Source organism: Dama dama, chromosome 18 (assembly GCF_033118175.1).
Source record: "Dama dama isolate Ldn47 chromosome 18, ASM3311817v1, whole genome shotgun sequence".
NCBI lineage: Eukaryota > Metazoa > Chordata > Mammalia > Artiodactyla > Cervidae > Dama > Dama dama.
The window spans coordinates 41,935,129-41,953,828 of record NC_083698.1 but is presented as its reverse complement, the minus strand read 5'-3'; the positions used below and the strand labels follow the sequence as shown (position 1 = coordinate 41,953,828).

The 18,700-nt window shown below is 36.1% G+C and overlaps 2 protein-coding genes across 2 annotated transcripts in view; one reads left to right on the top strand and one right to left on the bottom strand.

The window, feature by feature from the left end:
- The window catches only part of FBXL13 (F-box and leucine rich repeat protein 13), a 209,862-nt gene that overhangs the window by 101,364 nt on the left and 89,798 nt on the right, over positions 1–18,700 (top strand). The window contains exons 10-12 of the mRNA XM_061166528.1: positions 2,106–2,158; positions 5,594–5,694; positions 17,350–17,479. Coding sequence (XP_061022511.1) covers positions 2,106–2,158; positions 5,594–5,694; positions 17,350–17,479 — 284 coding nt within the window. The remainder of the gene's footprint in view (positions 1–2,105; positions 2,159–5,593; positions 5,695–17,349; positions 17,480–18,700) is intronic.
- Positions 1–18,700, bottom strand: part of LRRC17 (leucine rich repeat containing 17) — a 124,119-nt gene that overhangs the window by 16,957 nt on the left and 88,462 nt on the right. Inside the window, exons 5-6 of the mRNA XM_061165172.1 lie at positions 18,320–18,423; positions 17,420–17,796 (exon numbers count right to left, since the gene is read on the bottom strand). The gene's annotated coding sequence lies outside the window, so the exon portion shown is untranslated. The remainder of the gene's footprint in view (positions 1–17,419; positions 17,797–18,319; positions 18,424–18,700) is intronic.

The window sequence follows — 18,700 nt, the reverse complement described above, 5'->3', positions numbered from 1 at the left end:
CTCAAGTTATTTTTTATTTTAAGGCAAAGGCATTCCAATTATTATAATAAAGGTACATGTAGAAAGTGGCGTCCACGCCCTCCTACTTGCCTGGTTTCATGGCTAAATGTTTGGGCTCTGAATGTGAATCAAGGCTCTTCTACTTGCTTAACTGTGTGATCTGAGGCTAATTACTTAACCTCATCTTCAGCATCTGTGAAGAGGGACTGATGATACCTCTAGTATTTTGGGGGAAGATGAAACAGGCTCACTGCATTGAATACTTCACAGTTCCTGGTCCAGGGGAAGAACTCAGTTAAACTGTTAGCACTTAGCATTATGAAAACTGAAACTGGATTCAAGAAATTAAAGGGATTCTTCTTATAGCTTTGAGATGTGCAAACAAGAGTAGGACTGCAATGGATGTTCTGCTGAACTTATTTTTTTCTTTCCTTTGCCGTCTCCCAATCACCAATCATGTTGAATGTGGGCTCTAGAAATGCTCAGGGTAAACTGCAACTGTCCTTGCCATCTCCTGCACATCTTGGTTCAAATGTCACCTTCTCAGCAAAACCTTTTCTGGTTGCTTTATTTAAAGTAGCACCCCTTCCCACTCACTGGTGATTCTCTAATCCATTTCTTGTTTTATTTCTCTCCAGAGCACGTATCACCATCTGTCAAAATAAGTATTTTGCCTCTTTTGTTTATTGTCCTTCTTCCCCAACTAGGATATCAACTTCCTAAGGACAGGAATTTTTCTCTATTTTGTTCACTGCTGTATTTCCAGCACCTGCAGAGTTTCTAGCACATAGCAGGTTCTTGTTAAATGTTTGTTGAATTGCATGAATTCAAGTAACTGCTACTTAAAATATAATCTCAAATTTAGTTATCTTTTTAGAATCTATTTTTCCCTTCAGTATTACTGATGACTTCCAAAATGTGCACATTTTGAAGAATTTTTTTTCATTTTTAAAATTCTGAAATTGGTTCTGGTTTGCACTTATTACTTAGGGCATATTTGTAAGGAGGAAGAAATGTTCAAAATGGATTTATGATTAATAACATTTCTGTTGTTATTATCGTGGGGCTCTGAGGTTACAAGCAACAGATGTGTTTTCTATTCATTGTCTCAGTGTGAATGCCAGGATCACTCCTTGCCTGGAGTTTTCTTGATTGTAGCGGTCTCCTCCATTTAGAATGCCTTCTCTCCTCTTTGCCCCAAGCATTCCTCCCCTTCACTGTTGTGTGTTCCCTCACTGTTTCTCTTCTGTCTCAGATTTGGAGTCTTACTCATGCCAGTCTAGACCCAGAGAGCTGATTGTGTAACACTTTGCTGTCTAGCTCTTTGCACACATGTCTTGATTTCCCTTCTAGATCACAAGCTGGGCAGGTGTCTCTGGTCCCAGAACTCATCAGGCACTTGGCCTTTCTGACTCTCCAAATATCAATCTAAAATTCTTTGTAAACTTTGTGGATATTTAACCTAAAATATAAACATTCTGCCAATTACTGTGCATGCTGAATTATTCATGACATTCACGCTGAAGTATTTGTTGGGGGGAAGTGTCCCAATGTCTGCAACTTACTTAAAATTCATAAAAAAGTAAGATGGATTGAGGGATAGAGACAGAGATGTACAGGTGGGTATGTGATCAAGCAAATATAGTAAAATATGAATTGTAGAAAATGGGTGATGAGTACATTCATTGTATAATCCGTCAATTCTCTCAACCTTCTTTGTATGTTTGAAAAATTTCATAATGTTAAAAGGAAATACAACTTCCCAAATTAACAAAAATGTCACACCACAAAAAAACCAAATTGTTTTTTTTCAAATGCTTCAAAGCTAAAAAGCTCTAAGTATATACAGTTTTTTCCTCCAAGGTAGTATTTTTCTCTTATCCCCTTTCCTTTTGTAATCCTCAAACAATAATAAGAATATTTTAATTTAAAGTCCAAAGAAATAATTTTTCTAGGAAAGGAAACCATATACTTAGAACATGTTACTTACCAGGGGTTTTGGTTTGCTTTCTAATGAATACATAGCATTGAATGTAGGGTGGAAAACCTTTAAGTTTAAATATTTGTAATATGTTGTTTAGCAATATGTAACTTGTTTGATTTAGGTCTCTGTAAAAACCTGCAAGAGCTGAATGTCTCTGACTGTCCAACACTCACAGTGAGTATAAGCAGCTTATTTTACTGTTGTTTATATGGATTCAGACTTACTCCACTAGAGTACTAATAACACAAAGGTTCTGCCAAAATACATGCCTGTGTGCTCATTTATATTAAATATGGAGAAAGCAAACTATGTTAAACATTGCCAAGAAATTTTATCCAATTTATATAATGCTATTATTTATCCTATAGATATGCCCAAGGTTGGAATCTCTGGAAAGTGAAAACTATTCAACAATAACACAAAAATGAACTACATTATGTTTAAGGTCACGCGTGTATGGGACAGAAAAAAATGGGCTCCAGCAGAGACAACAGGCTCAATTTATCAGTCTTCCTGGCTGTCAGCTGTGGTGCCCAAGAGGAGGGAAATGAACACATGGCCCTAGTCAGCTCCTTCCTGGCCCTGTCTCCAGGCTATCCTCTCTTTCAATCTGTCTTCCACGCGTGACCACAGAATATTCCTTCTAGAAGGCAGATCTGACCATTTCACTACTATCTTCCACCATTTATACAAATGCCTGTCATCCACACTATTGGATAAAGTCAGTGTACTCTGGAGACCCTCGGTGAGCTTGCCTCTGCCTCCCTCTCCAGTCTCATCTTCTTCTAAATCCTGCTGCACATTAAGCTGCAGCAGCCACAACCTGCTATGCTTTCTTCGCTGCGTGCGCCAAGCTCCTCCTGCTGTTCCGCCTTTGCACAGTCTGTGCTCTTCACTTGGAGATGGGAGGAACAGAACAAAGAGCCTGACTGCTTCGTGCTCCTCATAAATCACCAGTTCCAGACTGAAGTCCATGCACCTTGGCACAGGTGAAAGACTTCATGAATTGGCTCCTTCTTGCTATCTACCCAGCCTCATCATTACAGTTTCTTCTTTCAGATTTCTACTCTACTTCATTCTTGATGTGCATATTTTTAGTACCTACTGTGTTAAAGATACATTATATATAGGGAACTTATATGTCATAAAATAGAGGTGTTATAGGGAATTTAAGATGAATTAGGTTCCAATTCTTGCCCTCAGGGAGTTTTAGTTCCTGCTTGAAAAAAGATCATATTTTGTAAATTTGGCTTTCTAATAGGAAAGTCAAAACAATGCCATCTGTGTTGAATTTGTGAACATCAAAGTCTTTTTTCCAGTTTTAGTCTAACAATATACAGGGCTGATAATTTCATCCAGCTACATTTTACTATTGTCTTTCCTTTTGAGACAAAGACTAAGAGACAGGCTTACATTTAAGGAGTTGAGTAACATTCACTCAGAAAGGTTTGATTTTTAAGAAGCTTGCCTTATGAATATATTACATCCAGAAAGATTCGAGTGCATTGTGGACAAATTCCACAGACCATTTTGCAGTGTTAAACACAGAAACAGTTTTTGCATTTATGTGCTCAAGTATCTGGGGATTGCAACTTGAGTTCTTTTGTTCTTTTAAATATTGAAAACAAAATTAGTTTGATTCTCCTTCAGACAGGAAAATGAAGAGAATGGTTTGCTTCCTCATCTCAAAGGAACATCAGATTATTCCATGCTACAGAAAGCCTACTACATCTTCCTTTGCTGGTTCCCACAGTTACATCTGTGTGACTACAACTCTAAGGGTGTAAACCAACTTTCTCTCCTCCATGTCCCATTTCATCTGCATTTTTGCCGAAATCTTCCAACAGGCGCATAGTCACTTCAATAGTTGATTGACACCATGGATATTTTTGAAGATAGATTCTTTGTACTAAACTATAACGCCACACATTATGCTTGTTCTCTCCATTTCTGTTGGGGAAAAGTGTACTGTTTACTTTTTTAAATCTATACATGCATATCCCAATCCTACATTTCTGTGATGGAACATCTAGAAAACTTGCTGGCATCTTGAATGCAGTGACAAGAATACAGTGTTTATTAAAAGCCCTGTACTTGTTCTCAGGCATTATTGACACACAGAATCTTTTCTACAGCAGAACTACAGTTTTACACCTAAAAAAACCCTTATGTTCTCTTTAAGGTACAGTTTGCACCTTAAATCAACCAATTCTTATCCCATGTGCAAGATGCTTTGACCTGTAGGATTTTCTTATTTTAATATTCATGGTTCCAAGAAATAGCTAGGAATAGAATATTAAGCACCGATAGTCCTGCTGAAACTAAACATTTGCGATCCTTTGTGCTGTTGGGGGCAGCCATACTGACCATGCAGAATCCCTCCCCAAACCACATCAGCTAGCCTAGTGACAGTTTACCTCTTCCTGTAATGGCCTATTTCTAGGACAATGTACCACAGATATTTAAAACTAGCAGACCTCTTCAGTATTCCCGGGGAGACTCATCCACCATCATTAAATAAACACAAACCTGCTGCTACTCATTCTAGAACATTTTACAAATAGTTACCCACACATGAAGCAGCACCATTGCAACCCAAACCTGCAATTCATCTATCTTGTAAACCTGAGTTTAGGGCTCATGATTGGAATCATTCTTTGTTTTTCTGTCTTTCTCATGTTGCAGTCATACTGTTCTCTTGTTCTGGTTTTCAGCTCTCTGGAGGAGGGCTGACTGAATCTTTAAGATTCTCCTGCACAGTTTTCCCGACACTAAATTTCATGTTCAACATGTATGCAGCCTATAATTCAGCCCATCTCAAACTTATCATAAGTTTGGTGAAAATCTGTTCAGCTGTTTTAAATATTCAGTAATGGAACCACAGAAACTTCACCACACACAAACATCTCTCTCTCTCTCTCTCTATATATATATATATATATATATATCTGTGTATAAATATGGACTCACTTTTTAATGAAGTCCAGTTGAAAGAGTTTACTACTCCTGTCTTTCAGAATGATTTTAAAGTTTAAAAATGGGTCCCTTTTCAATCATTTTCATATATCTAAAGAGTCAAGACTGTTTGACACTTTGACATGAGCTCAAATTTCCTGTCATGGCGCTGAAATGGCAAAGGTTCAAATTTTAATAAAGTGTCATTGGGATGGAATGGGACTTTATTTCCAAAGAAAGGGAACAGTGAAGTGAAGTTGCTCAGTCATATCTGACTCTTTGGGACTCCATGGACTGTAGCCTACCAGTTTCCTCCATCCATGGAATTTTCCAGGTAAGAGTACTGGAGTGGGTTGCCATTTCCTTCTCCAGGGGATCCTCCCAACCCAGGGACAGAACCCAGGTCTCCCACGTTTCAGGCAGATGCTTTACTGTCTGAGCTACCAGGGAAGCCCAAAGAAAGGGAAGGGGAGGGAGTAATGAAGTTGCAAGCAAAGCAACCTTCTACTTGATTTGATTTATAACTAATAAAGAGTATGAAGAGACCAAGTCTTGCATATACTTTTTTGGGGGCAGGAAGAGAGATGATAGATAATGGGGAAATAGCAAAGCCTATTAGTCTTTGATAAGATTCTTCCCTCTATTGTTATGCAGGATGAATCAATGAGATACATCTCTGAGAGCTGCCCTGGAGTCCTGTATCTCAATCTATCTAACACAGTTATCACCAACAGGACAATGAGACTCCTGCCAAGGTAATGCTTGTGTTATCTGTATTACCCTGAAAATAGTTATGCTCCTCTAGGCCCTGAGTTGCTGTAGTATCACCCAAAGGCAGTGCTCCTTTTACTAACACCCCTCGACTGTGGCAGCCCTATCCTGATAACAGGAGACTGCTTTCAAGTGCCGATGCTCTCCCTTCTTGGTGGGTACCCTTTGAATAATTAACTGATCCTTTGCCTTGGCTGGTGTTTTGGTGTCACTCTTGTAGGAATTTGCCCAGTAGCTTGAGTTAAGCTCTGCCTTTCTCTTTCTGGTGGTCCTCATTCTTGGACTTTGAAGCCTGGCTCCTCAATTCTAGTCCAGTGTTCAGACTTCTCTACAACAGAAACCCAATATCCTGCTTTCTCAGACTGAACTCTGCAGCGCCAGGTTCCCAACTGCCATGCTCTGGTTACCTGTTAGGACTCCCTTATCACCTCCAGGAAACCTAATATTTGCTGGTTTTTTTTTTTTGACCTATGGACTGTTGACAAGCTAGTACTTCTTTGGAGGAGAAGGCACAGAAGAATATATTACTAAGATCTGACAGGATATTCAACTTTATCCAAAATTTACATCATTCAATTATTCCATATTTTCACCAAGGAAAAACTAATCAGGAAAAAGTATATACTCATATTGGGAGAGATTCAAAACATTTTTCAAACTCCTATGAAGGAGTGAATCATTTTTGAGAATGTAACTATTTTAGGATCTTTTTAAAAATGACAGTGAGGTATTCAGAGATGCTTAAACAGAAAAAATTTTAGGTGGTACTCTTCCTTATCTTTTCTCTCTAACCATTTTCTGGAAATGTGCAAGCCTAGGAAAAGGGTGGTGACATATTTGTTAATCTCATTAATTGACTTGCCGCATTCTATTCAGTCAAATCTACCAAATTTTTCCTTTGAAATTTCTGAGTCTTTTAAAAATAGAGAGTTTTCCTCCTTCCAGGCTTTTGATATACATTTTTTTCTTCTATGATTTGTTTTTAAGTTTATAATCAAGCTAGAATTTATTTTGGTAGATAAATAAAGCAACGATCTAACAGGTTCGACCCATGTGGCCCAAAGCCTGTTTGTGTGCAGTCCATGAGCTCAGAATATTTGTTTTCACATCAAGAGTTGTCAAACTCCTGGGGATAGCAGGGTGGAGCAGGGGAGGGGGAGAAATAAATTAAGAGTCTGGGATTAGCATATACATACTACTGTATATAATACAGATAAACAACAAGGACCTACTGTATAGCACAGGGAACTATATATCTCATAATAACCTATAATGGAAAAAATCTGAAAAAGAATATATTATATACATATGTGTGTGTGTGTGTATATATATATATATATATATGTATGTATGTATACATGTATGTATAGCTGAATCAGTTTGCCATACACTGGGATCTAATACTATAACACTGGGGTCTAACATTATAAATTAACTATACTTCAGTGATTAAAAAAAAGATTTGTTAAATAACCAATTATTGCAGCATCATTTACTGAATAAAACTTTTCTTAAGTGATGTGTGATATCTCCTTATATGTCTAAAGTTTTTATATAGGTAGGACTAAAAACTCATCATCTTCTAATGTTTTTGTACACATCACTATTATCTGTGTTCTTGAGGTTATTTGTGTCTATTGTATCTGTATGGTGAAAATACTATAAAATAGTGTGCTCCGTGCATCTTTTCCCAACTCCATGTTCAGTGATCTCTCATTGATAGCTTGAAATCAGCCAAAATGGCATGGAAAATGGCAAATAATACAAAATTAGGGCCTGGCTTATTTTTCTGTTGATTGTTTAGACTGGAGAAAACAATATAGTAGATTAAAAGTGTGTCATGTTTCAAACTATAGAATGGGAGAAAAGATTTGAAATGATACCACTGACAGGGCCTAGTTTCCAAAATATACAGACAGCTCAACTCGACAACAAAAAAGTCAAACAACCCAACTGAAAAATCGGCAGAAGACCTAAATAGACATTTCTCTAAGGAAGAGCTACAAATGGCAAATAGGCATATGAAAAGCTGCTCAACATTGCTAATTATTAGAGAAATGCAAACCAAAACGACAATGAGGTACCACCTCACTCACACGTGTCAGAATGGCCATCATTAAAAAGACTACAAATAACAAATGCTGGATAGGGTGTGGAGAAAAAGGTACTCTCTTACACTCTTAGTGAGAATACAAGTTGGCACAGCCACTGTGGGAAAAAATATGAATGTTCCTCAGAAAACTAAAAATAGAATTACCATATGATCCATTCCTGGGCATATATTCAGACAAAACTATAATTCAAAATGATACATGTACCCCTATATTCAGAGCAGCATTATTCACAATAGCCAAGACGATGGAAACAACTTGAATGTCCCTCAACAGAAGCATGGATGAAGATGTGGTATATACATACATGATAGAAAATCATAAAAAAATCATAAAAAGGAATGAAATAATGCCATTTGCAGCAACATGGATGATCTAGAAATTGTCATACTAAATGAAGTAAGTCAGAAAGAGAAAGACAAATACCATATGATATCATTTATGTGTGGAATCTAAAATATGACACCAATGAACTTACTTATGAAACAGAAACAGAATCATGGACATAGAACAAACAGGTGGTTGCCAAAAAGGATGGAGTTAGGGGAAGGGATGGAGTGAGAGGTTGGGGTTTGCAGAAGTAAGTGTTTATATGTGCAATGGATAAACAGCAAGGTCCTACTGTGTAGCACAGAGAACTATATTCAATATCCAATGACAAATCATAATGGAAAAGAATATTAAAAAGAATGTGTGGAAATATATGTATAACTGAATCATATACTGTACAGCAGAAATTAACACAGCAATGTAAATCAACTATACTTCCACAAAACATACTGAAAAAAGGCATGTCATGTCTATAGCTGCAACATTGTGAATAGCACAAAAATGTTGAGCAAGTATCTTTTCAGTACTTGAAAACTGTTATCTGATTCAGCAAAGAAGTCACATCATTGATGACTGAGTGAAATCTGGACACACACCTTTTTCTTTCACTTTTGCCTTACCCATTAATATAAATAAATATATTTGTATTGGAACTATACTCATTCCTCAATTTTTTAAATTTTACTTCTATTTTTTGGTAAAAATAAATATAGCAGACTGACCAATTTTATTTTTCCTTTGAGTACACATAGGAGAAGACAAAAGTACCAGCTATATTTATGAGTTTGGCAAAAGTCAATTAATGAAAGCATTGTGTAAGAATCAACTGGCTATATGAAATCAGTAATAAACAGTATTGTGTATGTTACTATTTATAATTTGTGGGCTGTTCACCTTTTATATCTGTAGAATAGTTAATGTGAAATAGTAAGATGTATAATTTTATAGCAAACATATATACATATGCATATATGTTTTTGAAGAGTCAGTTGTTAGATATTCACCAGTATGCCAATAATTAAAGATAAAATAAATTAGAAATTAAGCCATATTTTTACAGTATTTAGTCTCCCTATCAGGAACATTTTGTTGTTCAGTCGCTTAGTCGTGTCCAACTCTTTGCAGCCCTATGGGCTGTAGTCCACTAGGTCCCACTGTCCCGTGGATTTCCCAGGCAAGAATACTGAAGTGGGTTGCCATTTCCTCCCCCAGGGGAATCTTCCCAACCCAGCGACTGAACCTGCATCTCCTGCAGTGGCAGGCAGATTCTTTACCAAGGATCCACCAGGGAAGCCCATCAGGAACATAGTATACTTCAAAAAAATATCTTTTTTCAAATGCTCTTAGGTGTTTCAAAATTTTGTTTTACTCATACAGAGAGTTTTTGTGGTGTCTTTAATTGCCATTGTGCATGGTATCCTTTCTGATTATGATTCCTCATTATATTTTCTAAATGAATACTTTTGGATTTGGATATGATGTACATGTATCTTTTTAAACTTTTCATTTGTATGATTTAATTGACTTCTTTTCTTCTAAAATAAAAAAACAGAGGTATGAAATTACTTTTAAAGAAGAACTTAGGCAAAGCTTGTATGATTTGATAAGTATTGTTCTCCTTTTCTGAAAAACTGTTATATATTTGCTTACCTCTTTGATCCAATAATTATTAGAAGAGAATTTTGCTTTTAATTCTAGTTTCATACACTGTGGTCAAGAAATGTGGACAAAATTATTTCTGCTTTTTGAAATTTATGGAGATTTCTTGGTGGACTACTTAATATAATCAATTTCAATAAATCATCCATGAATGTTTAAAACAAGATAGTTTCTTTCAGAGAACCAAATTTCTATGTATATATGCATGTGATTGTGTAAATTCTTAATGTCATAGTGATATAGTAGTTGCCTATTATAATGAAGTTTTTATTAATTTATTTTTATGTTATTTAACACATAAGGATTAATAAGTAGTATGCTTGTACATACAATCTATCTATAAATTGTAGCACTTATTTACATAAAATGATATTTTTCTATCCTGGTTGAAGTTTCTTTGTCTTAAATTCTTTTAAAATGCTATTTACACAGTCACCTTTGTTTTCTTTTGCTTGCAGTTTTGTGAAATAACTATGTATACCCATAATTTTTAACTTTTGTGTTGCTATATTTTAGGTTTATCTTTCACATGTACCACATAGTTAACTTCTATTTTAAAAAATTTCAATCTCTTTGCCTTTTTAAGAAAGTGGTTTAAAAGACTAATATTTCTTGTCAAAACTGAGTATATAGTCTTATTTTTATCATCTTGCTTTATGTTTTTTATTTTTATGTTACTGCACTGTACTTATCTTTTCTGCTTTTTGTTATAAAATGTGTTATATCTATAATCTGAATGCATTTAGATAAATGCATATTCTGTTGTGTATTCTAACTAGTGGCTATTTCTATGTTTTTTAAAAACATGCTTTATCATGCATTTCTCTAATTATTAAAGTCACAATGAAATACTAACTTTGGCTCCCCCTGTGTTTGACAAGAGATCTACTACATTCTAATTCTCCCTTGAGCTTGATGTTCCTCTACTTTGACTCACCTATATGTAAATACATACGAATTGTGATTTTTATCATCTTTCTTTTTAATATTGATTTTTGATGTCTGTACTCAATATTGTAATCATATTTATGATTAGGTGGTCCTAACCCGAGTTTTGGAGAAGGAAACGGCAACCCACTCCAGTATTCTTGCCTGGAGAATCCCATGGACAGAAGAGTCGGACATGACTTAGCGACTAAACCACCATCACCACCAACTGTAGTTTTGTCATTCATTGAGGGTCTATTTGTATCACAATTTCCTTATTCTTTAATTTTGATTCATCCTATGATGACTGGGATCTGGAGAAGGAAATAGCAACCCACTATATATATATATATATATATATATAGTATTTTTGCCTGGATAATTCCATGGACAGAGGAGCCTGGTGGGCTACAGTTCATGGAGTCGCAAAGAGTAGAGTCGGACATGACTGAAGTGACAGAGACGCATGCATGATGACTGGAAACATTGTTTTACAAACTCTTTATCTGGAAATATGTGCAAATGTTAGATTTTCAGTCATAGCTTTCTGAAGATGACTTTTTGTTGTGTCAGAGGATGAACAACAAATTCTCTTAAGGTATAGTTCTTGAATCATGTCCCCTTACTCTACTTAAAACCCTACAAATGCTGCTCCATAATCTTCACTATTTCAAGTTAAAGAAAAGTCTAAAGCCAGCCTGATTTTTCTCTTCTTTTGTTGGTAATCTATTTTTCTTTTTCTGCCAAGATGCTGGCAGGAATTTCCTTTTTGCTGAGAAATTAAAAACATTTTCCAAACTTGTGTTCTTTTAATTAATTTTTCCTGGGACACAGTAAACCTTTTGGACATTAAAATGAATTTTCTCAGCTAAAAAAGAGATAGTTTTCTCTTTACTTTTCTATTAACTAAAGTCTTTATTCAAATTTCATCAAGTTTTCCACTCATGTTCTTTTATTTTTGCTCTAGGATCCAATGTGAGCTTCCACACTACATTCAGCTGTCATTTTTTCTGAGTGCCCTCCAGTTTGTACCAGTCCACGGTTGCTCCTTTTATCTCATGACCTTGACACTTGAAGAATACTGTTTATTTAAGACACTTGAAGAATACTGTTTATTTATTTTGTAAACAATCTCTCAATTTAGGTTAACTGATGGACATTTTTCTTTTTTTTTTTTTTTTTAATGTTTCAACATTATTTGTTCATGTTTTATCTTAAGAATCCCCTTTCATTTTCAGGTCAGATTTTTATTCCAGTCCTTCAAAGCTATCATCTTATTTCTCATCATTGTTTTCTCAGCAATACTGCATTCTCTGTACCAGTAGTTCTCAAAGTGTGTTCCTAGGACAGCAGTGTTCCAGTAAATATTTAATAACTGGCTGAGGTAGGGGGTCAAGGTATGCTTTGATTTGTAGGATTTACTGATTTCTGTGACATAAATAATTCCATCATGGCCAGTTTTAAGCTACCAACATGCCGCTGAATGTAGAGTTGAGAAGAGATGCTAACAATTGGTTCTCATGGGCTAGTGCAAGCCAGCTCCAGCAGCACCACTGTGGAGGGCCTCTGATCCTTTCAGGAATTCTGTAGGATTCTCTGTCCTGCAATATAGAATGTCACTCAGTAGTTTTCTTTAGAAATTCCACTTAAGATATATATGTGTGTGTGTGAATGAATATATGTGCATGTATGAATGTGTTCATATATATAGTACATGTGTGGATGTATATGTATGTATTTTATCTATCTATAGATAGAAAGTGATTCGGGGGGGCTGGAGAGGGAAGAGAGAGATACATATTTAAAAATCTATAAATCCATATGTGAAAATCTGAACTCTTTTAAGTAGAAAATTTGGGAGTAGCATATATATCACTTTTTTTTAAACTCAAAACATTTTTCCCAACCATACTTTAAGATAACTTTTTCTTCTAGAAAATTTAAAATAATAGTACAGCTCTGCATAGTTTTTTAAGGATGTTTATTTTACAAATGAAGCTGTATCTTTAGTGGGCAACATATAGGAAAATAGGACCTAAAATGAGAATTTTGTTTTGATTTTAACTTCTAGTTCTTGCTATTGAGACAACATTCAGGATAAATGCTACTTGATACTGATGTTTTTCACCATATGAAAAAAATGTACACTGGCTTTCTTATCTATAATAAAAATACATTTCATAATGATTCTCTATTTCTGCTTTGCTTTCTATTGTTTTAATCATGATTGGGTATGTAATAACATTTTTTAAGCTATAAATAACTAGAGAAGTGTTGTTTGTTGCTGTTCTTGTTCTCTCTCTGGTGCCTTTAGCATTTCTTTCCAAAGAAAAATGTAATTTGTTTGCCTTTCTTGGCAACAGTGATTTGCCAATTTTTTATCTGAATATTTTTCCTCACTTCTTTGGGGACTTGCTTAGTTTTCTAAAGTTGAAAACAAGGGCTGCCCATAGCACATGCCCATTCCAAAGTATTTTTTGCTTTTAAATGTTTCCTGGATTAAACCCTGTCCATTTATTCCATTGCCACAGTCGAGGTGGCATTCTCAGTACCTCATTTGGTGCAGCATCCAGATAGTTCACCCTTGGTCTCTCTTCCCTTATGTTGTGAGGTGTATTGTCCTGAAATTAGTCTTATTATGTCTTTGACATGCTTAAGGTCTGGACTCTTCTTTACTGTTCTTTATCATTATCTGATCAAACTTATCTGACTAGGTTTTCCAAAGGAAACTCTCAACTCTGGTCAGTTGATTGCTACATGCTTCTCTTTCTCTACAAGCTAGAATGCCTTTCTCTTCTCTTTGCTAATCTGCAGACTTTACATCTCAAATCATACCATCTATCAGAACTCCACAGTGATTCCTCCCTGAGTTCTAGTAGCAACATTCATTCACTTATTCACCATGTATTGATCAACTGCTATTTCCCACTATTCTGGGCACAGAGTGGTGAGTAAAGATATTAATATTATGATCTTTGCTTCTTAATGGAGCCTTATATGCTATAGAAGCATGATGTCTATTTTTCCTATAGATGAATCAACCCTTAAATTGACCGGCAACTTCTTATTGACAAGTACTCTCATGTAATATAGTCTTGCCACAGACTTATCAGAGCGGGGTAAACAGAGTAAGCTGTGGCCGTGACTGGAAATCCTTAGGGTCCACCCTGTAAATAGGAGGTCAAGTCACTGCATTTGGATTTTCTGCAGGAATTCTATTTAAAAACTGCCTCTGCAAGACTAAGTCCAGTACTCAACTCAAAAGAATCTATATGCAAATACTCTCTTTTACAGACTGGACCTTGGGTTGAGATTTTTCAGAGAAATGTTAATTTAAATACAGAATTCTACATTCCTTCTAGTAATAGGTACCCTCAGGTGTTGAAGATCTAACACAGAGGGCCTCAATTCTTTAATGGAAAAAAAACCCAAAGAAACAAGAAAAAGTGATCTCTGTAGTTTCTGTAAGAATTGTGATGTCTTAAAGATTATAGTAACAGTAGAAAAATAAATCACAAAGAGAACCTTCCCCACACACATAAGAAAAAGTTATCAGATAATTAGAAAACATTGTCTGAAAACACTGCCTCAAGTATAATTAGAATGATCAAGTCATCTCTGGATTGGAAAAATGATGAACCAGATCTTACTCATATAAGGGACATATTTCTTTGCCAAAATTCAGGATAAAAAGTGGCAATATTGCATAAAATTTGCCAAGTGTGATTTCACTGTCAACCAATATTTTTCTCATCTCCCAAAGCTCTAAGTCTGCAGCACTATAAAAGCCTAGAAAGGCTAACAGAGCCACTCAAGATTTGTGTTTTACTTTCAAACTGATGGTTCCCATGAGGTTCCACTTTGAAGAGATAGATCTAGACTTTGAATCTCTTTGCCAAACCTGGGGTCAGTGGATCCTCCAAGAAGATCATGAATGGAAATCAGGGGTTCCATAAATTTAGATAGGAGAAAAAAAAATCTCTATTTTCACTAAGCTCTAACTGAAATATAGATTAAAAAAATCAGGGTAGTATTAGCAGTCCCTGGGACTCTTTCATCCATACAAATCACAATTGTTTTCTTATCACATGTATTTTCTTATAGTTGTTACAAATATTTAAAATTATCATTGGTACTCAGTACTGCTTCAAAAGCATTGTAGTTAATAGACCTGTCACTAGATGTTGTTGTTTAACATGTTAATAAAGAAGCATATACAATTATTTCACTCATTTGGCTTTTAAAAATATTTTAATAATATCTTTGGATAAAATTGGCTGCCTTTGTAATTGTATTTTATTTTACATTAAAAACATTATGCTGACAAAGGGGCCATAGATCCAAAAGTATCTGTGACACACAAAAAAGTTAAAAGCTGCTTGTTCAATTCTCATTTTTGGTATTTGTTAATGGATCACATGCACTTAAACTGAAAAATAGACTTGGACCAGACTTGAATATATTTGAATATGCATGATTGTGTAAGTAATGGTTTCCTTATTATACCTGAAGAAAGACTGATTGATGTACAGAGCTTAAAAATAGGTTAGGAAGAACAGTCAGCAAATAAATGGGCAACAGATGGAGGAACAGAAACAGCAGCAGACTATCAATCTCACTGGGGTTAACAGATTACACATGGTTTTACCACCATGACTGAAATAGGGTACAGATGGAATACGAGGCCCCTCAAACTCTTCAAATTAGTTGTATGCACCACTATTGTCAGGTAAGTACCTATTCCATTAAATGGAAAAAAGGTCAAACTTTGTAAGAATAATTCATATGTATTATTTGAGACAGTAGTAGCAATAATAACAATATATGTATTTTTAAAGGTTTTACCATATCCCTGCTGATTTTAATCATCAAAAATCACCCTCAATATAATACTATTATATATACATTCTTATGTACTTGCCACATCTTTATTAAGAGGAAAAAGCAGATACATTACGTTCATGTTACAGATGTTCATGTTACAGAAAACTAAGGTTCAGGAAAGCTGGAGGCCCCACAGTTGGTCAGGGTTGAAAAAAAAGATAACACTATAATCTCCACTTAATAAACACGGAAACAGTCTCTGAGCAGTTAAGGGGCAGTTGCAGTAAGTGTCAGGGCTGGGATTCAAATCCAATTTGGTCAGATTCCAAAACCCTGTGTATTTTCCATTGTGTCATGGTGCCTGCCTCACTATTCCTTTCTCCAAATTGGAAAGCTAAAAAGTTCTTAGGAATGACAACCCCCCAAGAAAATTGTACTTTACTTAGTTGAATCACAAGGGTATAATTCAGGGAGAGGAAGATAAAACATTTTTAAAACTTTGGCAATGCTCTCAAGGGCCCCAGAAGGGTCATGTCTTTGGGATGTTAGTGCTGCTCTCTCCTTCAGAGCCCTGCCCACCAGCCACTGGGGAATCCAGAAGACTTCCCTCTCTGTTCTGCTGAATCTCAGGGAAATAGCTATTACCAGAGGGAAATGTGTGTGAGTCAAATAATCCTCTATGAAATATGAATTATATCATAAAATATTTTCAGATTTGGGAAATAAATCTGATTAATGATCAAAGCTTGCATATCTAATTTTCCATTTATGTGGAAGTAAACTTTATTAGTCATTTGTGGGCTTTTGAGGGACAGAGAGGCATTTTTCTCCTACTTTTTGTCCTTTTTGCTTTCTAGTTCACTGTTAAACTGCTGCAGATCACAAGCCAAGAGCATGTTGTTTAATTCTATTACAAGAGCAGAAGTGAGAGTTCTTGCACTTTTAAAAAATGCCAGGCTTAGGAGGGCTTTGAAAGTTGCCCATAGAGTGTCCTCAAACTGTTAGTCTTGCAGAGAGTTGTCCTAAAGACCCTCCTTTTTCCTGAAAGCTCTCATTTTGGTTATGGTGGTAATGCCATAGTTAATCTGTTGCAACTCCAGTGAGATTTATAGCCTCTGATATGGTTTTATTCCTCTCATATGTTGCCTACACATTTGCAGACTGTTTTTAATCCACTTTTAAGCTCTGTGTATCAGTCAGTCTTTCTTTAGTTATAATAATGAAACTGTTACTTAGAAAATCATGCACATGCAAATCTATTTTTTCAAGCCATTTGCTTACTATGTCCATTTTAAGAGCCTATTATGTTTAACTTTGCCTCCTTTCTGCCCCAAATCCTAACTCTCATGTAACAGTTAATCACCATTTAAATGTTTACAAAGTGTTTGTCCTCCTAGACATTTGCACTGTTATTTCGGTGCTCCAATATAAAAGCTAAATGCAACAATAACACAAACTGAAACTGCTTTCAAACACAAACTAACTTGCAAACAATATGAATGCAGAGACCTCCCCCGCCCCCAAAGCTTTATCCCAATCGGTTTTCTTAAATATCTAGACAAATCTTTATTTTCATTTGAAATGTTATTATGCATTATCTGATATGCTACTGAAATCTCCTTAACAGGAAGAGAATTAACAATGAAGTTCAACTCTTGAATATCTGCAAGGAGAAAAGATTAATTTACAGCTTTACTTCTCTTTGTCATAGTGGCTTAACAAAGATGTGAGGAAACAGCTTAAGTATAATTACTTTCCTTCCTCTCTTCTCTCTTCCTGTCTTCTCAGGTACTTCTATAATTTACAGAATCTTAGCTTGGCTTACTGCAGAAAGTTCACAGACAAAGGTTTACAGTACCTGAATTTGGGGAACGGATGCCACAAGCTCATCTATCTGGACCTTTCCGGCTGCACCCAGGTTTGTCTTTCAGCCTTCTCTTTCCTGCAGCAGGCAAAGAAGTCCTCCAGAGAACGGGCTGCATCCAGCCCCAGCCCTCATGTTATACTAACGCTGTGCACGGACTGCAGCACTTTTCAGAGGTTTTCAATTACGTGAACACAGCTGCTTAAGTTTTCCCCAGGATCGCTACTATAGGCTCTTGGCTTCCCTCCATTGGAGTGTCACATCCACGAAGAGGCAGAGCTCATTGGATGATGAAGCAGACCACTTCTGTGTAGATACTCCGTGCACAATTATGATAGCAGAGTCCAAATCTTGAAAACTTTTTAGAATTGCTACCAAGATACAAACAAAGAAAAATATTTGGGGGAGAGGGTGGGGAGAATTTGCAAAGAACTTCCTGAAAAGTTAGTTTGCTTCCACGTGGACTCGGAGAGTAAATAGTATTAGGTAAAATGCTACAAGTGATCAATGTAAGAAAGGAAATACAACAAAGATAATGATTTTTTTAAATTGCATTATATCCTTGGTCCAAATAACATGAAAATTTGAGGTCTACATGGGGAAATATTTAAGTCTGAAGGAACAAGACTAAGAAACCTGGGCAGAAAATAGTGTGGAATTATGGAGGGAATGGCATGGCACTGTGGAAACAGTTCCTGCCTCCTGGATTGTTTCTTCTGCTCTGTTCTGATCGATTTAAGTCACCACTCATTTAACTTTTCTTCCACCTCTCTGTGTATTGCAACTAGTGTCATAATATGTTCATCATTCCATGAAAATCATATAACGACACAAATGAGAACCGTTACTAAACACCAGGCACCATGTTGAGAGTTTCATACATATCACACTTACCGCGCGCACACATGCTGTGCATAGCTTATCTAGATGAAAAGACCAAGGTCCTCAGGCTTGCGCAGCTGGTAAAAGCATGCTGGTACTGCTATAAGCAGGTATTCCTGGAAGGAATACAGGGACAGCATGGATTTCTCCGCCAAGTTCTTGAACAGACAGAAATCTTACTTAGCCACCACCACTGGCACATCATGGTTTCCTGGTACACTAGGCACTGGGGAGGATGTAGGGGAAAGGATGTGGTGGATGCTAAGCTAGAGCTGCAAGGCTAGAGTTTGCATTTGTTTAAATCCAATCTACTGATATATCAGTAGTTTGCTAAGCACTGACATCTGCCACTCTATGAACAAGATGGCCTTCATGTTCCCTCCAGATTGACAA